The sequence below is a fragment of the Parasteatoda tepidariorum genome, chromosome 6 (genome assembly GCF_982258835.1).
Source record: "Parasteatoda tepidariorum strain Cologne lab strain chromosome 6, Ptep-v5.0, whole genome shotgun sequence".
In the NCBI taxonomy this organism is placed as follows: domain Eukaryota; kingdom Metazoa; phylum Arthropoda; class Arachnida; order Araneae; family Theridiidae; genus Parasteatoda; species Parasteatoda tepidariorum.
In genome coordinates, this window is record NC_141760.1 from 74,652,935 (window position 1) to 74,680,027 (window position 27,093).

Consider the following 27,093-nt stretch of genomic DNA (forward strand, 5'->3'; position numbering starts at 1 on the left):
ACTTCTTCAGTAATTTTAGAAAACTGACAAAATCTTACTAGCAGAAAATTTCTTTAAATCCTCCTCCTTAAGTCTGCGAAGAACTATCCTCGGACTAGGACGTGAGCGTCGTTTAAGGGAATCATGAGGATCACCTAGAAAATTTTTTTTGACTAAGTAAAAAGTCACTCAATTGAAACAAGAGCAATTTTAAATTTATATTGTTCAGAATAGTAAATTAAACTAACAAAGGACTAAAATAACTAATCAATGCTATTAAATAGAAACATTTACATAACTTACCAAAAGAGTTTGATTTCTTTCCTTTTTGCTTGGAAAAGGGCATAGGTGTGGAAGGTCGTCTTACCTTTCCAACTAGGAAAATTAAAAACTAATTAGTGTTAATAAATTGAATGAATTATTAGACTTATCCTAAATTCAATAGCTATAAAAAACAAACAAATAAATGACAAAAAAAAAGAAGCAAAATTAAGCTGCTTTTTAAAGCTTCAGCAATAGGAACAGGACCAGAAATTAAGAGGGTCTGGTTAACATGGATCAACAACCAATCAGCGTTATAACAGAGTGCAAAGAGATTTTTTTAAAGGTGATTTTGGCACAAAATGGCACACCTTTATTACATTATTCTTTGTTGTTTCTCATTTTATTTATTTTTATTAAGTTGAACCAATATTTTCGATTAAACTATTGCTGCAATTTATCATAAACTCAAATCTGGTTGAAATAATAATAATAATGGAAAAAAACTAAGTGATGAATAAATTACTTTAGCAAAATAACACATTTAACATTTATTTACATAACACATGTAACATTCTTTTAGAACTATACATTAACTACTGTTTGTCTACGATAGGTACTCTAATAGACATTCGTCTGGGGGTGTGGCGGTGACTATGGTAACGAGGTATGATTATTTCAAATAGGGGTGCGGGGACTTTAGGACTGGTTTCGGTGGGAGAAAAGGAGACTTCTTTCTTTGGTCTATTGTATTAGCCCTAGAGTGAAGAGAAATGAGCATTCGCGCCTGAAACATCGTTTCGAGCGTTCGATTCCTTTTTTTAATAATCTTTTCTCTTTTTCAAAAGCTTCTGTTTTAGAAAAAAATTCTACACATTTACTTGTGTTGGAAATTGTATATTTTATTTTTCCTCTTTTAACGTTTTTGAATTTTGAGAAATGCCTTTTATATTTAAAAAAGGTGAAGTTTTAAAATCACAAGCATGTAAATTCTGCACAATGTGCTTGAGTGTTTTGCTACTGAAGCTAAGGAAAAAGCCCTTAAATTACCTCTCCATCAACCAGCTCAAAGAGCATGACAAATGGCTGCTATTGTATTAATAATTACATGCGAAACCTAAATTTTACACAGTTAATAGACATCCTAACAAAAATGCAATAAATTATTAGTCATAATTAAGAAACTAATAAACTAATTTGGATAAAACAATACTATACTTAAATAAGAATAACTCATCTATAAATTTATCATACATAGTAAATTGGTTATTAAGAAAAAAATAAATGTGCTAATAAAAACTGTTTTTAATAAATAGTGAGAAAAACTATACAGGTTACAATAAAATACGAATAAAAAAATGTAATTTAAGCACACAAAAAAAAAACTTAGATAATTTCAGATGGTTTGATGGGTGCTGATAAAAATCATCGTTGATAGTTTTAGATTTCATCCTAGTTGCGGTAACTCGCTTTCAGTTTCAAAAAAATAAATAAAAAATTAAAAAATAAATAAAAGAAACAAAGATATTTAATATTTCTCTGGCACAGATAACATGAACCATTTTTATATTCAGCAAAAGTTTTATCTCCTTTTAAAATCGGAGTTATTAAGTTTAAGCTCTTTACTTTTTCCAGAAAATTCAAAGAAATAAAAGAAATTAACTGCTTTAAAAAATGTACAAGTTTAGAAATTAAACCATCTAACAATCAATGAACATTCATAACAAATATCGTAAAATTAAAAAAACCTGTACTACCCTTAATGTCAGAATTTGTTAACTTCCCCCCCACCTTGTATCTAAAAAATAACCGATTGAGTAGAGAGAATCATTTTAAGTAAGAAAGAAATATTCATGCGAATCTTAAAAAAGTTCTTGAATCAGATTAAATAAGTCTCCTGCTGGTGGCTGAGTCAGCCAATCTGGTATACTTCCCATACAAGCAGTCATCAAAGCTACCCTCCCTAAAATGCCCTCTTCTTGTTTCCATAGCACCAGACAGCCGCAGACTTTGCGGCGGTCAGAGTACCTATCGTAGACAAACAGTAACATGGTGCTTTTTATCACAACTTAAAATCAGACAGATACAATAACGAATGCAAGCAGGCAAATATGAAATAAATCATACCACAGATTACATAAATGAAGAGAGACGTTTGTTGGTTTTCTTATGAATCAGGGATGGTTATTGAAAATTGATAACAAAGACACAGGGTGCATAGCCAAATCTTTCAACAAAAAATAAGCACCTTTTAAGTACTTTTTAAGCATAAACAAAATGCAAAATAGTTATGATCTTGATAAAATAACTAGTTTTCGTCAAATAACCCTTTTCTTGTTTATACAAGGTCATAAAAAGAACAAGAGATATTTATTGGTTCGATTTCAGAGGGTGGAAAATGGAGAATATCTTGCAAAATGCAGCAGAGCTGCACATGAGAGTGCAAGAACCTCACTGAACCCAGCTCAGTCGACACACAAGTGGACTTGCAAGTATTACATCGAACATGTAAAATAATTGGCGCTTTCATCAGCTATGGACCGACGGTACGCTGAAATGGATCGTGGTTGAATGAATTGCGAAAACGCTGGATAGAACAATGTTAAAAATATGCTTTTTGCTTAATATGTGCCGAAAATCGAGACACTAAAAAAAAGGAGAAAATTAAGCACTTTTTAAAAACACCCAATGCAATAAGTACCTTTAAGGGTTTTTAAAATACAAAAATCGGAAAAAAAGCACCTTTAAAAAACGCTAAGCACCATGAAAGATTCATACATTAATTAATTTTTTTAAAAGAAATATAAGCACAAATTGAAAATAAACCAATTAAAAAAAAAAAAAAAAAAAAAAAAAAAAAAAAAAAAAAAAAAAAAAAAAAAAAAAAAAGTTAAAAAAAACATACCACTTTTCTTAGTGCATGACGTTTCAGAAATGTCTAAATTTAAGTTGCAAGAAATGGAATCTGTTCCTTCACTGGTCACAGACAAACGCTTCTTTGCTGATGACAGTCGAGATGGCATTGGAGTTTTTGGTCTGCCTTTAACACTGTTATATTGAGGAGTTGCAACACTTACTCTAGTACTTCGTCGAAGAGGTGTCACAAAACTGACTTTCCTCTTGGACTTTCGATTCTTTCTTTCAGACCCACGATTTACAGTGACATTTAAAGATTCGTCCTTAGATTGTTTCAGCTCTGGTGATGCAGATGCCATAATCATTGAAGTAGTGATAGCCTAAATATAACAATAAATAAGAAAACCAAAACATTTCCAAAGATAAAGGTCTACTAAATCTGGTTACTCAAAAAATCTTGCAGTACATCATTAAAATGAAACTATTTTTTTTTTTTTTTTTTAATCTAAAAAAATTTGAGTAGCTGGCTCCTAAACATTTTGAAGACCCTTGCATACATCCCTGTGGTAGAATCTTTTCGAGCTTACTGCGACAAAACTGTTTAGCAATAATATCTTTCTGCAAGATATTTTCAATAATAACAGCATGCATGTTACTAATTTAAAATAGCATAAGCGTTTCCCCCCCCCCTCAAAAAAAAGAAATTTCTTAAAATCGAACATGTCAAAATTTTTCATTCTAATATTATGAGTAATATTCTTGCATTGGGGGGGGGGGCACTTTTCAAAAAAAAAAAAAAAAAATTCATAATTAGGATCTGTGGAGTGATATATTTTTTTTTCTTCTATCGTTTAAAGTTCTTAATTTATAAACCTGAAATCTATAAAACTCAAAAACTTATCATAATCATGATAAAGCGACTAGTTTCTGATAAATATTGCAGAGAAAATTGTGCATTTTCTTTGTAATTTAGAACGACAATCCACATGGCAAAGAAAAAATCTCTTTCTAAAAAGTAAAAAATTAAGCACTCTTTACAAACCCCAAATTAAAAAAGTACCTTTAAGGGCTTTTAAAAAATGTAAATCAAAAATAAGCACTTTTAAAAACCCTGATCACAATAAAAAAATAATGTTATACGTTATGGGGGGGGGGAGATTGACGACGAAATTACGCAAATAGGACTCCTCAAAAAGGGGTTACTCAAATGCATAATAAATAATTGTAATATCGTATAAAAAAAATTGGATTTAAAATTTTTTGAGAAATCAATAGCTGTCAAATGCACGATTCGAATTTTCCATATATTGAGATATTTAAAAACCATGTGAAAAATCAATATCAATAACTGTCGAAAATACAACTGTAACATTGCATGAGATTTACGATACCATTGGCGTAAATTAAGCTAGTCAAAAAGTGATTATCTAAATGCATGGTTCAAATATTGTGTGTAAATTTCTGTAGAAAAAACAATTCTTGTTTCACTTTTCAAAAGAAAAATCCTTCTGCAAGAACTGTGTAACGTTCTATGAAAATGTCACTGCGATTCTGCCACGGGGGCATACATTAACAAAACTTAACTCTTTTAGCACATAAACTTTCTTTGGCAATGTGATAAAAAGCCGACCATTGTTTGGCAAAATATAAAGGCAAAAATAAAATATACATTGAAAAAATTTTTGAATAAAAAACATTATAGTCACTGATTGCACCTAATATTTCCTTAAAATCAACCTATTTTATTCTTTAAAAATCGAAATATTTTTGAAGTTCCTAGAAATTTAGTATAGAACTCCGAGTTTATAAACAAAATTTTCTTCAATAATGAGTCAAAAAGCCCAGCTTGGATAATAGACTGCTATAAATACAGTAAAATATTAGCACGAAGTTTAAAAAACAAAAAAGTAACCATTTTATAATCAATGACTGTGTCCATACCTGAATGTTTAATGAAGGAGTATCAACAATATATGTGTCTCTTTTGGGAGTCTCACTTAATATTTGGCTATCTCTATCAAAAAGCGCCTCCTTATTCTGAAATATTACAAAAAACAAAGGTGAAATTAATACAAAAACTCGGTAATAAATAAGAATTATAGTTTTGGCACAGTTAAATATTGTAACAGTGTATTCATTACAGAAAAAAAATGGGAGAGAATTTCTCACCCTTTCTCAAAAACAGGGTGAGATTTCAAAATGTTAAGTGAGATTTCTAAAAATTAAAAAAAAAAAAAAAACATGAATAGACTTGGAAAAAAATTATTTCTTTAATTATAATACATTTTTCACATCTTCTAATTAAGTATTATGCACATTGTTTTGACCGTTTCTACCAACATTTGTTTCATTTTCATTTGTCCGTTACGGAGTAGAAGATGTCACCTTAACAAGGTATTTGTCCATCTTACATTCATGCACAAAAAATGTAAACGTCTTACAGGAAGAAACACGGGTTCCAGAGAAATGTGTTTTGCTGTTTGCACCGGTTCTGAACAATACTGATATATAGGGAAGCTAGATAATAAGGATCAATGTTCAAAATAATGAAAGATCAAGGAAGAAGAGTGAAATGGATTTTATTCAAAATGGCAAAAAAACGAAATTTTTTCCAAAATTCGTGCATTTTGAAATTGATTAATAGAGTGCGTGAACTTCTCGTGTTAATAATTTTTTATTGTGAGAAAAGAAAAAAATATGTGAAATTCTCGCACTGTATTGAAAACACTGTTGCAATAAAAACAAATTGGAAAAACTGACCAACCTTTTTACAAGAATTCAAAATACTTCGTTCCATAGCAACAAAACTATCTTCACCAGCATTAGATTTCTCCAACAGTGAAGCTATAACTTTTTCAGCCTGGAGAAAAAAAAGAGTAATGCATACAATTTAGATTTTTTTATTCGACCTATTTCATTCAAATTTATTTATTTTGCCTGACAATATTATATTCTTTAAAATTATGTAAAAATTTGCATTCCTTACTATTAAACTTTTAAAACTAATATTAAATAAAATATAATTTGTAAAAAAATAATAATTAAAAAATATTATTAATAAATATAAACTATTTATTTACTATATTTAGTTTATATACAATATTGATATACATTATTATTAATTATATTTTGATAAACGAATTTTATGATCGTAAGATAAATGTTTCAATTCCCTTAAAAACTCCCAAGATATGGTCTAACACACAAAAAGTAAAATCAATATTAAGAAGTCAAAACCTTTGAAAATCATATTGCTATTTATATTATATTTTTGAAAACCATATTGTGGTACTTACGGTCTACTATTGTGGTACTTAAATAAAATCAGAAATCTTATCAAATAAAAATTTATTTACTAAGAAATAATTATAATTACACGCATTTATTTAATTTCATTACAAGAAAAATCAGCATGGTTGGCAGTTATGTCATCACACAAATATTGCAGTAAGGAAATTTTTATAGCTATACCAATATAACAAATTACTGAGACTGATATCAAATGTGATAAATATCAAATTTATTTGAATAACAATATATTTTTGTGCATTTTCTACAATTCTTGTACAGGGGAAATTTAAAAATTAAATTACACATCAGGGGTCTGTCTAGGTTTTTCTATGAGGTACCTAATTAAAATTAAAATGTGAATATTAAAAATTATACAGTGCCCGCCACTAATAAAATCACCGGATAATAAAATCAGCCGCTTTATAAAATCAAATCGGCAAGAACCGAATCGTTACAATATTAATACATGTTAAAAACATCCTTTAATAAAATCAATGCCGCCGGTTTTTAAAATCAAAATTTTGACTACATAATAAATCAAAGGTGCACTATTTCAGCTTTTTTTGTTCTTATTTATAAAATTTTATTTTTTCAAAGTTTAAAGATATTTTTAGAAGAAGCAACAGTTACTCACAAACTTGTGAAACAGGTGTGGTTAGCACTTTCCTGCTACACACATAGTGTAAGAGTTAAGGGAAAATGTGGGTGGTAAGCGGCGAGTTCATAGAAATCAATGTTAATTCCTTGACTTGAATGAAGTTTGGAGAAACCTATCTCACTCAACAGGGGGTCGAATTCTTATCTTACTTTTCATTGAATGAACCATAGAAGGGAGAGAAGTTTCCTTTGTTATCTATCTTAACAGAGAACATGAATAGATCTCCAAAAACTGTCTGTGCACATGTTCCATATTATTTAAGCCGTTTGAGTAAATTATAGTTAGAGCACATACAGGGGTGATTGTGAGCCCAAGTTAAAATTCCGGAAAATTTCTTGAGTTAAAAAAAAAAGTTTAAATTGAAAAGTTAGAAAAAAATTTAAACAAGGTTTTTTTTTCCTTTTTCTCAATATTTCTTAGTTTACTTAAACTATATTTAAAATTTTACACATACCTATACCATTTTAACATACCTAGGATAACCTGGGGAAGTAATTAAAATTTACAAATATTTCTTTCTTTCTTCAGTTTATGATTATAACAACTATTTACTGATAGAAAATTAATATTAATCATGAATATAAGTTTTAAAGTATCTCTCTGGCTCTCCCTTACAAACAAATAAAATAAACTTTGTTTCTAAGTTCCACCTTTGAAAATTTGATTTCCGGAAACTTCTGTGATCAATGGTTTTTTGAAACGTCAGGGCCTTCGATTTCCGGAAACTTCCGGATCACTGTTAGTGAAAATTCCGGAAATCCAGATTTTTTCCGGAGCACAATCAGCCCTGCACATATCATTTTTAAGTTCGTTTGGTGTTAAATTCTCTCAGAATGCCGAAAAGGAAGGTTTTGTGACGCAAAATTATGATAAGCTTTCTAAAAGTAGTCAATGTGAAGCTTCAATGGAGATGGGGCTCCTAACTGTTTCGAAGAAATGATCAGCAATGAAGAAAATGAAATGGACGAGAATTTTTCACGTTACGTAGCTATTGACGATAACCTGCAAACATCAGGAGAAAAATCTGATTCTAAAATTGTTACAGACATCAAAAATTGCAAAGTTATTTTCCCATCAAGAAATGGAGGTATCAGACTCAGAAGATGAAATAAACTCATCAGTGCCATCTTCAATGGAAGTCAGAAAAGCACTTAATGTATTGCGGCAAGCTTTAGAACAAAGAGGAGGAATATCGAAAACTTTAAAAACTTCTATAAACTCTCAAATGAAGTGGAAAAGTTAATTTTAAATACCGCAACTCAAGCAACCATTGATCGGTTTTTTGCAAAACTTTTGTAAATTTAATTTTATGTAGGGTTTTACTTTATTAAAATAATTAAATTAGTTAAAATAAAGCATTAATGTGGTCATTATTTCACCTTTTAAAGTGTGTGCATTTAGAATATATCGTAATATTATTATTATTTTTTTTTTCAAATGTTGAATCACCTCTTAATAAAATCAGCCGCTTAATAAAATCAAAAGAGCATAAAACGAAAGTGATTTTAATAAACGGCGGGCAGTGTATTAAAAAATCAACACAAAAATGTGGCAAAAATATTGATTCATTGTTTCTTACAGGATACAAAAATAAAATTTTAAGAAAAATTATTTTGTGATAATACCGTTTTTTCCAAAGTTGAATTTGTGAAGGTACCGCTAAACAATAGTAAATTTGACTTGGACAGACCCCTGCACATGGGTCTAATAATAAAAAATATTTTAATCATGATCTTATATTCTATGCAATTATGATTCTGATTATTAAATAACAATGTCGTTAAATCAACTTAACTTCTAACTATATCAATTGTATAGAAAGCATGGAGAAACTGTTTAAATAAAAAACTTCAAGAAATGTTGCCAGTTTTGAAAATCAATAAATTGTGATGCAAAAATAGTAATTGTTTAGCGATTTTTGGTAGAATTCAGTTTCTTCTTTGTTCATAAACGATGCCTGTTCACAAAACAGCCTCAGACTATTAATATAGTTTGCAGGAGGGGAAAGATAATTTTTTTCCTCTAGTTGAGTAGTGAGGCATGTTAAGCAATAACTGGTGAGAAAAGTACCCCAGATTTTTTAAGAGATGACAAAAAAAAAAATGGTTTGCCAACCTTTTTACTTTTTCCCAGTTAATATAACTGAACACATTTTTTAATATTATATCATTTTAAAGAATAGAATCTTGATTACATGCTAAAAAGCTGAGCAAAAAATGTTTAGTACATTTTTGAAAATTTCATTTTATGGAAATATATATTTTTTAATGTTGTATGTAATATTTTAATCATATTTTGTAACACCGAAATGGGTTTTTATATTGTAGAAATCTGAAATTTAGCATTCAAGTCTATTGTTTAGCTTATGATAAAAAAAGAAATTCTTGAATGAATACGAATTACTAAGAATTTAGCCTTTGCGTTAGTTTTAAAATTATATGGGAGACCGATGATAAACGGTAACGATGATAAACTAGAAAACTGTTTCCATGAGGGAAAACTATCATGTTATTTCGAAATTCCATTCGTATTAACATTTTTAAGTAACACACATTTTATCAACGATTTTACAGTGACAATGTAGTTAATTATAACATAATAACTCAGTTAATAAAGGTAAAATTACAGCAAAAAGAAATCTAAAAATATGTATTATAATATATAGTAACCGAAAATAAATTCCAAGTTGAATTAATGCTTTGTACATATTACAATGAGCACTGATTTGGTATTTAAAGGCATTTGATTAATGGTAATTATTTTATAAACTTATTGTGAGATCGCGTTGAAATTAAATAATACTATTTACCGTCATATTAACTTTGACACTCTTTCTTTTGGCTCCTTTCTTCAGTTCAGAGTTAGATAATTTTCGAAGAGACTCCTCATTTAAAGAGTTCATCGTTTATTTTCAGCCCAACTTACCAAACAAAAACAATTAATAATGATTTATTTATAAAAACTGTTATACTTCACCGCTAAAAAGTTTCAAATCAAATGTTTATGCATAACGTTCATTGGGTAGAATGTCTGTTGCCAAACTCAATTTATAATGTAGATTTAATGGATTGTTGCTGTTAATTTACGTCGCACTAGAGCTGCACAATGGGCTATTGGCGACGGTCTGGGAAACTTCCCGGAGGATGATCCGAAGACATGCCATCACAATTTTGATCCTCTGCGGAGGGGATGGCACCCCCGCTTTGGTAGCCCGACGACCTGCGTGCGAAGTCGAGCACTTTACGGTAGCACAGTTTAACGAGGACCAATACCGTACACCCTCGGTCCCTACGCAGACTGATCCAAGTGGTCACCCACCCGCACACTGACCGTAGCCAGTGATGCTTGACTTCGGTGATCTGATGGGAACCGTGTCTTAACGATCAGTCCACTGCGGGACTTTAATAGACTGTAAACCGGTAGTTAGGGCTTTTTTTCTGTACTTTTCGGGTAGTTCTCACTGTATGTGTTTTACGCCTGATCGCTTTCAAAGGAGAATAAGAATCTGATTAGTGGAAAATGTTTTCTTTTGAGAAATTCACAAATCTGTTTCTTTATTTTTCTCAAAATTGATTAGTTTATGAATCACATACAGTGAGAATGGCTCTTAATTGGATCACATTCTACATGATTGCTGCAAACACGCTTGCAGATGTTTAAAGGTCATTCTCGCTGTATACGAAAAAGATCAGCAGGTTTTCCATATGAGAAAATTTTGCTCTGACCCAGTTCTCATCAAGTCCCAGTCAGTGCCGTAACTTCACCCTTCGGGGCCCTGGGGCTCAAATTTTTGCCGGGGCCCTTTCTAAAACTTTGTGTACTCCATCTCTAATCGTCATTTTAGCTATTTATGTATCATGTTGATTAATATATTTACGAAAATAACCCACTTGTTCACATAGAAATGGGATTACAAAATATTGTAAGTTGTAAATTTAACACTAGAATGTAAAATGTTATATTTAAAAAAATTAATTTTTAATTACAAAACACAAATAAGTGTTTAAGACTTCAAGACATCTAAAAATAATTAAAAAACGCATACTAAATACAGATTTTAAATGTATTTAATGGTTCTAGTTTGGTAGATAGATTTATACACTTAAGTTTGTTGAGAGAGATTTACATCAGTTTGCATTAAAATAAATGTCTAGAATAAAGATTTCATATTTAAAATTTTAGATTATTTTCAGTTTTTGAAAAATATTTAAAGTTAATTGTAAAATAGATTTCATAGTAAAAAATTTTTTTAAAAAAGGTGAAAAGAAAATTTTTTTTTATGTAAAATAAAAAAAAAGTCATAAAATTAATATTTATAATTATTAGTACAAAATATAAATCCATCCATAATTTGAAACACAGTCCACTAAATTTGCTAATCTATTATTAATTAATAAAAATTAAATAATAAATTATAACAATTTTAAAATTGCTGAACATAAATCTTTCTAAAATCAGAAATAAAAAATTTCAAAACTTAAAATTAATTTCTCCTGGCCTTTGTTGCCTCAAATTCATCAATTATATCGCTGAAATCAATATTTCGTGCTCTTTCGTTTTCAATAGACAGTAGAGCAAGTCCATTCAATCGATCCTGTTTCATCGAACTTCTCAAATAATTTTTTATAAGTTTCAATTTTGAGAAAGTATAACAACAAGTATAATCTCTACACACTGTCACACATACATCCTTAATCCATTATAGTGATTTTTGTTAGTAACTGACAATTTTTAATGTTTTTTCTTTTCTTATTTCAAATTTTATTGTCGTAATCTAAATGTAAATACTCAAAATCATTAACTTCTCTGTTAATTTCTTAATTCAGTGAGATTTTCATACAAAAATTTCTTTCAATTTTAGTTCAAATGGGCGAACCTTGGCGAGCCAAGGGGTGAACAATGACCAAGGGGCGAACAATTAATAATCTCATACACATTTTATAGATAAGCAATTACATTTAAAAGAGATGTTTAACAACTATTTATATTTTAGACTTTCCTTTCCTCCTAAACCAGTCGTTTATCATCATATAGGTTCATCATTTTAGATATAAAATAAAGTTTCAGAACTTCCAAGTGTAAAAGTCAATTTTTTCAAGTGTTACATTAGAATACTAGGAATAAGCATAACAAGAAATTTTTATGATATACTAGTATAGTATAGTTACTTTAGAATTTTCTTTCAAATGTTAAAGGGTAGGATATATTAATTTTAAGACATTATTAAAATGAGGAAAAGAAAGAAGAAACAAAATATCTCGATTTGACTAAGATTTTTTACATTTTGAGAAACGAACAAACAGGGCTTTTAGAAAAAGATCCTAAGTTTGAATTTTAACGTTTTGTCTGCATATTAAGACATTTTTACGTATTTTCGCTTTTTACATATTCTTGTCATCTAATTTATTGTAACCAAGATTTTAAACATATGATTACAAGGAAATAAAACTTTTATAATTTATTTTTGGTTATTTCAATAACGTATCATGAATTTCGATCATCTTTAATTAATAAGTTAAAATATTTTTTCATTACATAATTTAAGTTCACATGTATTCCTTCATACATAACAAGCTAGATAGTTTTAAATGGATAGTTTCATTTTGACGATTATTTATTGATATATTTATGCAAAATTGCTTGATAACATTTGTTTTATCGAATTAAAAAATAAACTTTTGTGATGCAATGCAAATTAATTTACATTTCGAATGTTTCAAGAAAAGCTTGTAGATATTTCTAGAATTAAGTAGTAGATCACGTAAGGAAAGATTTTCGATCAAAGTTTTAATACATAATTAAATGAGATGTAATTCAAGCTGATAGGATAAATAGTTTTGAAGTTATGATGGTCTTCTTCATAATGAGTGCATTTCGAAGACAGTACTTTTTGTACACACACATGAAAAAAAGAAACATTTCAACTTTTCAAATATAAGCACTGTGTTTCGTATTTTGTCTTATTTGGTTCAGTGATTTAAAATACAGACGAAATACTACCTCATTTGTCTGTATAGCATAGCAATGTAAGATAAATAAGTTCAAGTAAAAATTGTACTTGTTGTACAGGGTCCTAAAAATATAGTAATATTTAGAGCAGAATTCATTCATGAATATTTTGCCTATCGAAACTTCTGAACAGACAAAATGGCAAATAAATATATGTATTTATGATGGCATGTAATTATATATGATAAAAAAATTATGATAAGAAACTAATATTTTTTAATATTTCAAAAAGTTTTTTTCTAATTTTTCCAAAACAAAAAATAAGAAGAAAACCTTTTAAATGGTTTGTAATGACACTGAATTTTATGTGATTTGGATTTCTATATTGAAAAATACAATAGCTTTGAAAATATTTCAATGAATATCTTAAACATTGGTTGCAGTGAAAATCATATTCACAATGGAAAAAAAAAATAATAAGTCTCAAAACTAGAATCTTAAGTGTAATGTATTACACGTCTTGTTCCAATATTGAAAACGGAAAATAAAGTAATTCATTGATAAACAGAAATGTTCGCACATTTTAAAGAAATGATTAAATGTAATTCTGATGGTCGGATAAATTCCTTTCCTACATCAGCAATATTTATAGTTTCAGTATTAAAATTTTCAAAAATGTATACTATAAACTGAGAAAAATAATGCATGAAAAAAGTTCTCAGAAAGTTATCACAAGATAATTACTTTGATGATCCTATAACAGTTTTATTTAAAACGCTCATTGCGCTCAACACTACCTCCTTCCTCAATTGTTATGGAAAAAAATTGTGCCATTTTTGAAAATAAGATTTTTTTTTCTAATTAAAGCTGTTTTTAATAATAATATTTTAGTTAAACGTTTGTATCAAATATATTTATTCGTTATTTTAATATTTGAAGTATCAGTTAAGGTTAATTTTTTGTATTAGAATAAAGATTACTTTTGTTTATATAAATTAGTGCTGCAAAAACAACAGAGATAGTCAAATAAATAAGACAGAATAAATGTGCAATGGGTTTGATGTCTTAGTTCCGCTCAATATAATGTGGTTATCATATAAGATAAGAATGAAATAGTAAATTTAAAAGAAGATTAATTGCATTCTCAACCCAATCGTGATATTTCCTTGCTTTTTGAATTAACATATTTTCTTTTTTTTTCTCTCTTAAGTATATAAAACTACAACATGTACCATTTTTGTCAGTGAAACCAAGGAATTTGAAATTAGTTTAATTTTAATGCAATGTAGATAATGCTGATCTCAAAGAATCTACTAAAGACTAAAGTCTCTCATAAAAGTAGAAAGAATTATCAAAACAACCTAATAAAATATTTTCTTCGAAGAACTTTCTTTTATTGATTGAAAAACAATGGTTTATTTAAACCAAAATACTTTAAATGATGACATATTTTCAGTTATTCTCAACGAAACAATGTTTATAGCGTTTTATTAAATTAAATGCGATTTTTTAATTAAATTAAATATGATTTTTTTAAACAAAATCAAAGTTTGCTTTTTAATTTTGAATGAAAGCAAAATTGTTAAAAAGCATAAAAAATCGAATTTCCAATTTTAAAAATTTAATGGTCTTAATTTTAAAAATATAAAATAAGAACAAAATGTATTACATAAAAGCAATTTGATATAGGAATATAAAAAAAACAATTCCAACAGTACATTAATACGCAGTTTTGAATGTATTAAATAATTTAATGTAAACAATTGCTTACCTCCTTAGAAATCAATTTCCTTTTCGTTTTGTTGTAAACCAAAGTAATGACATTTATATTTTTAAAAAAAAGTTGCAAATAATTTTAATTAGTATCAATTAAAGTTAAATTTTAATTTGAAAGATGGAAGAAAATAAAAGTTAACAAAAAATCTATATTTGAATTAAAAATAGTCAATTTCAATGAAGCAATTAAAGTAGCTAAAAATTGAAGTTTAACAGAGAGTGATTCCCGCGTTTCTTTCAGAAAAAATATGTCAACAAAAGTAATCCCCTGCGATCCCTTAAAAGCTTGATTCTGTTTTCCTTGAACATCTAGATAATTGCTTGTTTAAGACAACTGTGACTAACCGACAAATGCCTGGTTCTGGAAATATATGATATTTTATAAAAGGACAAAAAGCCTAGGGTCGTAAAGCCCAGGGCAATTTAAAGAAGTCAAAGGAAGGACATTTTCCCATGGTGTAAAAGGAGATGCCTATATTTTGAGGGGTCAGATAACTGTCTCGGTTGGTGATCTGCAGGTGTTGAGAGTCAAGGAATGCTTTAAAATATATGTCAGTGAAGGATGCATTTTATTACACCAGGGAAGGGTAAAAGAGAGGCAACTATTTTAGTTTCCTAAACACTTGTTTTATTTTTTTATGCTGAGCCCTTCTTTTGGTTAAATTTTAAAATTTTTTCTTAATAAATTAGAAATTGTCATATGTGGAAGAAAATTCAAACAAAACAGACGTATTTGTCTCGGTTGGGGAGGGGGAGTTTTATTTTATTTTTTTATTTAAAAAATAGCTTCAAAAGGTGAAACAAATAGTAGTTTCTTTTTCTGAAATTGCTAATTCTATTTTATAAACAAAAATTACTTTATTGTAGTGAATGTCAATGTTTCAGAAGGAATGACGCTCATCAATTAAATTTACGAGGAAAATAAAGTTTGTTACTTGAAAAAAAGCTTAAAAGTAGGAAAAAATGAGTTAAATAGCAATTTTACTTTATTTTTGTGAAGCAAAGTACTTTCTTAGCTCCCTCGTTTTTATTTAAGAGGAAAATAAAATTTTCGACTTGGAAAATATCTTTAAATTTGCTTTTCCTTAAAAAAAAAATTTAAGCAGATTTCTCTTTTTTATTTGGAGGAAAATTAAGTTTTCTATTCGGAAAATAACTTAAATGTTGAAAAAAATAGCTTTTTTCTCTTTCTGAATGTACTAATTCTACTAGAACTTACTTTTGAGAATGTCTAAATTTCAGAAGGGGTGAAGCACTTCTTTACACTTTTGAAACAAAATAAAGTTTTCTACCCTCAAAAAATAGAGTGAAAATAAAGATATTTTTCCACTTTCACTTTACTTTCCCAAATTTCAAAAGGCACCTTATTTACCCATTCAAGTTAATTTCAGAACAACATAAAGTTTCTTATTAGGGGTATAGCTTCAAAAATGCCTTTCCGTTCCTCTTTTCTGTGAAGCGTTTTTGCTCTTTTGAGGAAGGGAAATAATTCTCGGAAAGAGTCTTTCACCCTATGTTAAAGTCGATTGTAACTACGAAAAAGAAGATTTTAGCAAATCTTCACACAATCTCTTTCATATATATATATAAACTAAATAGAAAAAATGTCGCGTGGTCCCTTCATATGGGGCCCCCTTGACCGTCGGGGCCCCGGGGCGGTGCCCCGACTGCCCCGGCGTAGTTACGGCCCTGGTCCCAGTTATCATTTTTTGCAAGCAAAAAGTCCCTCAGTGGACTCATCGTTAAGACACGGTTCCCAGCAGATCAAGCATCACTGGCTACGGCCAGTGTGCAGGTGGGTGACCACTTGGATTCACTCAACTATAAAAGCAATACACTCTTACCATCATTGTTTAATATAAAGCTTATCGATATTCTTTTGTTAAAATATGAGTTAAGAACACATATTTGTAATTAAATAAAATTATTTTTATTTTTATTTCAAAAAGCAACAGTAGGACCATGAGTTATCATTTTAATTATTATTATTTTTAAATTAAAAAAGATTCCAAAACTTTACAGTCATTTCGTACAGTTTAAAGTTTTTCTTCAATTCAATTACTTTTTGTGCAACTCAACTATATTTCAGAGCAATAAACTGAAAATCTTTCTTTTATTGAAAGATTTTATAAAATGGTCAGTAACATTTCTGCATATCACACAAACACACAGCAGGGATGAATCGCACAGGGATGCACTTTTCTTCAAACTTTCAGCTCCGGCAGATTTAAAGAGAACCTCCAGTCATTTTGTTTTCTGTCAGGATCGAACATATGGCTCCCAGTTTTCTACCAGAAATTAATTTCCATTTGCATTGTACAGCACCCAAGCTCAAAAATGAATGGCTCCTTCCTGGTAGATACGCTTGTTTATCCAGCAGACGAAGCTAAAATTATAAGAGAAAAAAGTAAATTTTACATTGAAAACACTAAATTTAAACCTCTACATTACTTTATATTGAAAACATTAAATTAGTTAAAGTAAATTTAAAACTAATAAACATTGAATATTTCTTTAAAACTTAAATCATTTCATTTAAAAATGTTTTTGGATAGATTTCCGTAACAATACCTGCACCAAAAAATCTCAAATCCAGAAGACGAAGATAAAATTATAAGAGAAAAAAGTAAACTTTACATTGAAAACACTAAATTTGAACCTCTACATTACTTTATATTGAAAACATTAAATTAGTTAAAGTAAATTTAAAACTAATAAACATTGAATATTTCTTTAAAACTTAAATCATTTCATTTGAAAATGTTTACAATTTAATGGATAGATTTCCATAACAATACCTGCACCAAAAAATCTCAGTATCACCAAGCAAGAATAGAAAAATAATTCACTTAAAACTGCTTTCAAAGAAGAATTTTATTTTTTCTTAATTATTATTTTTTAAAAAAAGAAGAAATTATAGTTCAAAATGCTTAAGCCATTTTCAATTGAAGTGAATATTCAAGTATATATACAGTTACAAAAATATATCAAATTCAATACTTTTTAATTTTTTTTAAAGATTAAATACAATGACACTTAATTATTAAAATATTTTTGTACATTGTATAAGATCATAGAGCCAATAGGAAATGTTCACATTTTTTTTAAAAACTTCATAAATATAAATTTTAACACCTTTTAAGCACTGTTCTTCATTTACCGTAAAAACACTTTGAATAGACCACACTGTTGCTTATTTTTTAACTATTTGCTATCATTTATAAATTAATATAATTAATCATATATCAAAAACATCTGTCTATATTCATGAAATGAAAATAACATACGTATGTAGCAGTATCCGAAATCGGAAGCCATCAGTTGCAAGTTTGTTGATATTAGAAATTAAAAATTATTGAGGAATTTTTCTTCATATGTTTGGCGTGTTCTGTTTCTGAAAGATTTACTGATATTCTGGAGAGTTTGTTCAAGTTCTTCGGCCGTCTCCTTAGGGAAATTCGGCTTCTTATTTGCTGCTAAAAAATGGCGTCTGATTCGGTCAATGATTTTGATGGAACTAAATGATTATTCTTGTTAATTTACGTCGCACTAGAGCTGCTCAATGGGCTATTGGCGACGGTCTGGGAAACATCCCGAAGGATGATCCGAAGACATGCCATCACAATTTTGATTCTCTGCAGAGGGGATGGACCCCCGCTTCGGTAGCCCGACGACCTGCACGCGAAGTCGAGCACTTTACGGTAGAACAGTTTATCGAGGACCTATACCGCACACCCTCGGTCCCTACGCAGACTGATCCAAGTGGTCACCCACCCGCACACTGACCACAGCCAGTGATGCTTGACTTCGGTGATCTGCATGGAACTAAATGAAATGCTAATAAATAAATGGTGATGTTTAAAGGCTCCCGCTAGAGGGCGTACTCGAGCGCTGCGTTCGCGAATTGATCGAGAAAGATTTTTCTTACGATGTTATGGTTTTAAAAAATCGGAGGTTTTCGTGGTTTTCCTCTCTAATGCAAATGCGGGTTAGTTCCATTAAAAAGTCCACCACGAAGACAAATATCCCCCAATACTAGTCATAGGAGTTCCCTTGTCTTCTGGATTTGATTAAAAATTAGAAAACTACTGAGTTAGTTACATTACATTACAGCACATTGGTAGTCAAGAACCCAAAAAAATGGGGGTAACTGCACTACGACTGTTTTAAAATACAATAAAATACAGAGAAGGTCCTCTGTGGTAGACGAATCATGGATTAGAGTCCCCTTGCCGTCAGGCTAACCAACGGAGGTTTTTGTGGTTTTCCTCTCTAATGCAAATGCGGGTTAGTTCCATTAAAAAGTCTTCCATGAAGACAAATATCTCCCAATACTAGTCATAGGAGTTCCCTTGTCTTCTGGATTTGATCAAAAATTAGAAAACTACTGAGTTAGTTACATTACATTACAGCACATTGGTAGTCAAGAACCCAAAAAAATTGGGGTAACTGCTCTACGACTGTTTTAAAATACAATAAAATACAGAGAAGGTCCTTTGTGGTAGACGAATCTTGGGTAAGAGTCCCCTTGCCGTCAGGCTAACCATCGGAGGTCTTCCTCTCTAATGCAAATGCGGGTTAGTTCCATTAAAAAGTTCTCCACAAAGACAAATATCTCCCAATACTAGTCATAGGAGTTCCCTTGTCTTCTGGATTTGATCAAAAATTAGAAAACTACTGAGTTAGTTACATTACATTACAGCACATTGGTAGTCAAGAACCCAAAAAAATGGGGGTAACTGCACTACGACTGTTTTAAAATACAATAAAATACAGAGAAGGTCCTCTGTGGTAGACGAATCATGGATTAGAGTCCCCTTGCCGTCAGGCTAACCATCGGAGGTTTTTGTGGTTTTCCTCTCTAATGCAAATGCGGGTTAGTTCCATTAAAAAGTCCTCCATGAAGACAAATATCTCCCAATACTAGTCATAGGAGTTCCCTTGTCTTCTGGATTTAATTAAAAATTAGAAAACTACTGAGTTAGTAACATTACATTACAGCACATTGGTAGTCAAGAACACAAAAAAATTGGGGTAACTGCTCTACGACTGTTTTAAAATACAATAAAAAACAGAGAAGGTCCTCTGTGGTAGACGAATCTTGGGTAAGAGTCCCCTTGGCGTCAGGCTAACCATCGGAGGTTTTCCTCTCTAATGCAAATGCGGGTTAGTTCCATTAAAAAGTCCTCCACGAAGACAAATATCTCCCAATACTAGTCATAGGACTTACCTTGTCTTTTGGATTTGATTAAAAATTAGAAAACTACTGAGCAAGTTACATTACATTACAGCACATTGGTAGTCAAGAACACAAAAAAATTGGGGTAACTGCTCTACGACTGTTTTAAAATACAATAAAAAACAGAGAAGGTCCTCTGTGGTAGACGAATCATGGGTTAGAGTCCCCTTGCCGTCAGGTTAATCATCGGAGGTTTTCCTCTCTAATGCAAATGCGGGATAGTTCCATTAAAAAGTCCTCCACGAAGACAAATATCTCTCAATACTAGTCATAGGAGTTCCCTTGTCTTCTGGATTTGATTAAAAATTAGAAAACTACTGAGTTAGTTACATTACATTGCAGCACATTGGCAGTCAAGAACCCAAAAAAATTAGGGTAACTGCTCTAAGACTGTTTTAAAATACAATAAAATACAGAGAAGGTCCTCTGTGGTAGACGAATCATGGGTTAGAGTCCCCTTGCCGTCAGGCTAACCATCGAAGGTGTTCGTGGTTTTCCTCTCTAATGCAAATGCGGGTTAGTTCCATTAAAAAGTCCTCCATGAAGACAAATATCTCCCAATACTAGTCATAGGAGTTCCCTTGTCTTCTGGATTTAATTAAAAATTAGAAAACTACTGAGTTAGTAACATTACATTACAGCACATTGGTAGTCAAGAACACAAAAAAATTGGGGTAACTGCTCTACGACTGTTTTAAAATACAATAAAATACAGAGAAGGTCCTTTGTGGTAGACGAATCTTGGGTAAGAGTCCCCTTGGCGTCAGGCTAACCATCGGAGGTTTTCCTCTCTAACGCAAATGCGGGTTAGTTCCATTAAAAAGTGACAAATATCTCCCAATACTAGTCATAGGAGTTCCCTTGTCTTCTGGATTTGATCAAAAATTAGAAAACTACTGAGTTAGTTACATTACATTACAGCACATTGGTAGTCAAGAACCCAAAAAAATTGGGGTAACTGCTCTACGACTGTTTTAAAATACAATAAAATACAGAGAAGGTCCTTTGTGGTAGACGAATCTTGGGTAAGAGTCCCCTTGCCGTCAGGCTAACCATCGGAGGTCTTCCTCTCTAATGCAAATGCGGGTTAGTTCCATTAAAAAGTCCTCCACAAAGACAAATATCTCCCAATACTAGTCATAGGAGTTCCCTTGTCTTCTGGATTTGATCAAAAATTAGAAAACTACTGAGTTAGTTACATTACATTACAGCACATTGGTAGTCAAGAACCCAAAAAAATGGGGGTAACTGCACTACGACTGTTTTAAAATACAATAAAATACAGAGAAGGTCCTCTGTGGTAGACGAATCATGGATTAGAGTCCCCTTGCCGTCAGGCTAACCATCGGAGGTTTTTGTGGTTTTCCTCTCTAATGCAAATGCGGGTTAGTTCCATTAAAAAGTCCTCCATGAAGACAAATATCTCCCAATACTAGTCATAGGAGTTCCCTTGTCTTCTGGATTTAATTAAAAATTAGAAAACTACTGAGTTAGTAACATTACATTACAGCACATTGGTAGTCAAGAACACAAAAAAATTGGGGTAACTGCTCTACGACTGTTTTAAAATACAATAAAAAACAGAGAAGGTCCTCTGTGGTAGACGAATCTTGGGTAAGAGTCCCCTTGGCGTCAGGCTAACCATCGGAGGTTTTCCTCTCTAATGCAAATGCGGGTTAGTTCCATTAAAAAGTCCTCCACGAAGACAAATATCTCCCAATACTAGTCATAGGACTTACCTTGTCTTTTGGATTTGATTAAAAATTAGAAAACTACTGAGCAAGTTACATTACATTACAGCACATTGGTAGTCAAGAACACAAAAAAATTGGGGTAACTGCTCTACGACTGTTTTAAAATACAATAAAAAACAGAGAAGGTCCTCTGTGGTAGACGAATCATGGGTTAGAGTCCCCTTGCCGTCAGGTTAATCATCGGAGGTTTTCCTCTCTAATGCAAATGCGGGATAGTTCCATTAAAAAGTCCTCCACGAAGACAAATATCTCTCAATACTAGTCATAGGAGTTCCCTTGTCTTCTGGATTTGATTAAAAATTAGAAAACTACTGAGTTAGTTACATTACATTGCAGCACATTGGCAGTCAAGAACCCAAAAAAATTAGGGTAACTGCTCTAAGACTGTTTTAAAATACAATAAAATACAGAGAAGGTCCTCTGTGGTAGACGAATCATGGGTTAGAGTCCCCTTGCCGTCAGGCTAACCATCGGAGGTTTTCGTGGTTTTCCTCTCTAATGCAAATGCGGGTTAGTTCCATTAAAAAGTCCTCCACGAAGACAAATATCTCCCAATACTAGTCATAGGAGTTCCCTTGTCTTCTGGATTTGTTTAAAAATTAGAAAACTACTGAGATAGTTACATTACATTACAGCACATTGGTAGTCAAGAACTCAAAAAAATTGGTGTAACTGCTCTACGACTGTTTTAAAATACAATAAAATACAGAGAAGGTCCTCTGTGGTAGACGAATGATGGGTTAGAGTCCCCTTGCCGTCAGGCTAACCATCGAAGGTGTTCGTGGTTTTCCTCTCTAATGCAAATGCGGGTTAGTTCCATTAAAAAGTCCTCCATGAAGACAAATATCTCCCAATACTAGTCATAGGAGTTCCCTTGTCTTCTGGATTTAATTAAAAATTAGAAAACTACTGAGTTAGTAACATTACATTACAGCACATTGGTAGTCAAGAACACAAAAAAATTGGGGTAACTGCTCTACGACTGTTTTAAAATACAATAAAATACAGAGAAGGTCCTTTGTGGTAGACGAATCTTGGGTAAGAGTCCCCTTGGCGTCAGGCTAACCATCGGAGGTTTTCCTCTCTAACGCAAATGCGGGTTAGTTCCATTAAAAAGTGACAAATATCTCCCAATACTAGTCATAGGAGTTCCCTTTTCTTCTGGATTTGATTAAAAATTAGAAAACTACTGAGTTAGTTACATTACATTACAGCACATTGGTAGTCAAGAACCCAAAAAAATTGGGATAACTGCTCTACGACTGCTTTAAAATACAATAAAATACAGAGAAGGTCCTCTGTGGTAGACGAATCATGGGTTAGACTCCCCTTGTAGTCAGGCTAACTGTGGGAGGTTTTCCTCTCCAAGTAACGCAAATGGGGGTTAGTTCCATAGAAAAGTCCTCTATGAAGGCAAATTTCTCCCAATACCTGATCCAGGAGTTCACTTGTCTTCTGGATTGGGTTCAAAATTACAAGGCTACGGAGTTGAACATTAGAAGTGAGGTACAAATAGGTCGGCTTTTCAACGACGGTTATAAAATAAAATTCAATTAAAGTAGTAACAATTTTAGAAACCTAATATTATATTTATATCGAATAATTATTTATTTAATATTTTTATTATTTCCACTGAATTATTCAATCAAATTGTCAATGAAAAAATTGCAGTTTTAAAAAATAACTCGAAATTAAAAATAGCTTTTAGTTTTGTTTCTCACCTTTATTTTTCCATTTTACGTCAGACCTATAACGTTTCATAATTCAAATCGCCTTTGTTTCGTATCATTTACGTCTGGCAAGTCTTGAAAATGAGCGCCAATTTTGAGTGAGTGAAACATGTCTACTGTTATTTCAAATCAGTATAATTTTAAAGCAATGAAGTTTTTTCAATCAAATAATAATCATACCACCTCAGTCTCCTGCAATCGTTTTTTTTCTTCTTTTTTTTTAATAATAAACACAATATTTTCCAATAAACTTTTAACACTAAAAAGAAAATAAATAATTTTTAATTGTAAAGAAAAGTGTTTCTCTAATAGCCATTTTCAATGTTTGTATTATTTGTTTGGTTTTTCCTGAAATTCAGCTTATTTTATTCACTTTTAGTTTCTGCATAATTTTAAAACTATTATTGTTTGAACGATAACAAAAATCAATTCTTCACTTCAAAACTATTTTTTTGTTTTTTAAATCGGTGTTCCGCCACATCAATCACTTAAAAGTTCCGTAGCCGGAAAAAATTGGGAAACGCAGCTCTAGGGAAAATTTGTTTTCTTATGATTTTATATCCTTTATGGCATCTGCAGCGTCTATTAAAAATATATATAATTCAATCTTCAATATAATGCCAATTTTTTATCAAAAAAGTTTTTGTTTATTCTATATGTATATATATTTTTAAATTTATCTTTGGAATTTTAATTGGGCTCCATATACCCTTTAAAAAACCGCGGTTTCCGTGATGAAAAGCCGAATAAAAAGTCTTTTCTTATAATATTAATAGACTGTTAGCAATTTTCTTAAGTTACGAAATTAGACAAGAAAACATATTTTCTCCGAATAAACATTACACTTTTTCGCATTCGGATAAATATCGTTCAAATATAAGGAGTAGCTGCAATCTAGGAATTATGGTCAGAATATATTGGTCAGGAGGGCAGTCTGAAAGTTGGAATCTTTTTGAACGAAATGTATCGAATAATTATTTTAATTTTAAAAATACGAATTTTTCCAAAATTTGATATTTTGGAAAATATTAGACCCATTTTGCTCAAATTTTTAAGTAATAAAAATAATTAACATTTGATAAAAACTACTTTCTGATAAAGGTATTTCCTGAACGAGAAATGTCGACACAGAGCATTTCCATTTTCCACTATGATAAAAATCCCTCCCATCTGTATTAATACACCTTAACAAACAAAAATAAACACCTTTAAGCATTTTTTAAAAGCGCTACGCACCCTGAATAAGGAAATATATATATATATATATATATATATATATATATATATATATATATATATATATATATATATATAATAAGGTATTTTTTTGAAAGAAATACATATTTTTTTTTAATTTGATGCGCTGACAATTAAAATTTGAAAACTCTATTGTTTATCATTACAATGAATTCTTTTAACTTTCAGATAAATCATGAATTTTCGTCAGATTTCCGCTTTCAAGAAAATATTCAACCTATTTCTTAGTTCTGAGGGGATCTGGCAGACAGATTTTTGTCTAACCCAAATTATGACGAGAAAGTTTAGAAATTTTAATTAACTTTTTTTAATTCATAATTCTTCATCCGAGCGACTGGTTTCGTATAAATTTTCTATTTCAATATTCGTTTGCTTTTTTATCATAATTTTAATTTATTTCCTTATCATCGACTCATTGAGAGTAAAAGTCGCCCCCAATTTGTGAACCACTCTGCATGCGCTCTGCATCATTATTACAAGGAGAATACTTGTCTGCTATAACCTCCACTTCCTACAAGGGGCTGGGGGAATAGGCGCACTCTCAGAAATTCAAGTGAGGGGGCGATGTTTTGCCCCTCCTGAAATTTGAACATTTGTTGCTAAAATAAAGGCACGTGAAATTGGTAATTTTAGAAAATAAAAACTGCTCTTCTTTTTAATTTTGAAGTTATTTTCAAAAAAAAAATAAAAACTTTATTTTCTTTTGAAACTTAATTAAAGGGCTAATGATGTATTTCGCCCCTTCTAAAATTAGAAATAGAGAAAAAAAAAACTTTGTTTCCAACTTTGGAAGCGATTTTTTAAATAGAAAACTTTATTTTCCTCTGAAATTAAAGTAAGGAAGCGAATAACGTGCTTCGCTTCATCTGAAATTTAGACATTCATGAAAATAATGTCAAGTTAAACTGATAATTTAAAAAAAAAATCAACGAAACGAATTACGAAAACTGTTCGTATAGTAAAAATTTTAAAGTTACTTAAGATGTTAAGGGAATATAATTTTGTCGTCACTTTAAAAACTATTAAATTATTTATTTTTTATTGTTAACATAACCGAGAAACTTCGCTAATTTTGAAATTGTGGTAAAATATTGCTAAAAACTTCTTGGGAGTATTTTCTCATGTGTTAGAAACTTAAATACTGTAAGCTTTATTAAGATACTGTTTTAAACTGTTATTTAAATTATGGTTGAGTGATTTTTCCAGTTTTATACTAGAGCTAAATAAACTCGAACCCCTTATGTTAAAATAAAACTTTTTGTCATAAAAATTTTAAAATCTCTGTGGAACATGAAAATTATTCACGATATGGGAGAATTGGCCGGCTGTGGCAGAAATACGTATACTAAAAGGATTATTCGAAACAAACAAAATGCAAAAATAATAATAGAATATTAACTGTACACAATTGTTAGAAAAAGTGATGAAGTCAAATGTGCAAAAACGATAAGATAATAAGCGCATTTTCGATGCAAAAGTTCAAGTGTCATTTGACCGGTTTGTTTAGTGTTAACAATCAGTTTTAAGCACAATTTGGAACATACACAAATTATATATAATGCATCAGACTGTTCATTTAAAGATCTTAATGTAATCCTAAAGGAAACCTTTGTGCATGTATTGCAAACAGACATTAAATTTTTACAGACATGTAACACAATTAGAATGAAAAATAATGATTTGGGAAAAATATGTGTGTTTGTCAGCATAATTTGAAATGCACAATTACACAAAATTGAAGACTGCTAAAAATTACTGAAAAATAATCACATATCTGTTTCAAAAATAAACGATTAAAGCCATAAAAAATAAAGCATTAAATTATAAATACGCATATTTAAAAATATGCTTATTTAAAAAAGGATGTTTTAATTTGATGTATAGAGCAATTTACAAAAAAATGATAAAAATATTAAATATAATGAAAAAAGCAGATAACTGAACTGATGTATCATTGAGGGTGGTCAATTTTTGGGAGGGTGACCATCTCAAAACTTTGCTAACTAATTCAATTTTATTCTTACAAACTCCCATTTATTTTGACATAATGGCACTCTTAATGTCAAAAAATGAAGCTTAGACATTAATAAAATATTATCTATATTAATAGTTTTGCATGATGCTATGATAAGTGAGATATATAAGTGCCAGTATAATTTAATATTTGAATTCTACAAATCGAATTCAAATTGTTTGATAAAGAATTTTTTTTTGTTATTAGTTTTACTACCCATTAATTAATTAATGCAACAAAAAATGCGTGAGAAAAAAGTGCTAGTGTGGGGTAGAAATTCTGAGAAGAAAAATTATGAAAACAGATATGGGAAAAAATAGCAATATAAG

The 27,093-nt window shown here is 30.4% G+C and overlaps 1 protein-coding gene across 3 annotated transcripts in view; it reads right to left on the reverse strand.

Moving 5' to 3' along the window:
• LOC107454953 (uncharacterized) overlaps positions 1-10,164 on the reverse strand; it is a 31,993-nt gene extending 21,829 nt beyond the window's left edge. The window contains exons 1-6 of one of the 3 annotated variants that reach the window (XM_043057920.3): positions 9,855-10,164; positions 5,861-5,956; positions 5,038-5,133; positions 3,146-3,476; positions 283-354; positions 39-134 (exon numbers count right to left, since the gene is read on the reverse strand). In XM_043057920.3, coding sequence (XP_042913854.2) covers positions 39-134; positions 283-354; positions 3,146-3,476; positions 5,038-5,133; positions 5,861-5,956; positions 9,855-9,947 — 784 coding nt within the window. In that variant the 5' untranslated portion in view covers positions 9,948-10,164. The remainder of the gene's footprint in view (positions 1-38; positions 135-282; positions 355-3,145; positions 3,477-5,037; positions 5,134-5,860; positions 5,957-9,854) is intronic. The other 2 variants (XM_043057927.3, XM_043057923.3) reach the window with 2 other exon arrangements.
• Between the last annotated feature and the right edge of the window lie 16,929 nt (positions 10,165-27,093).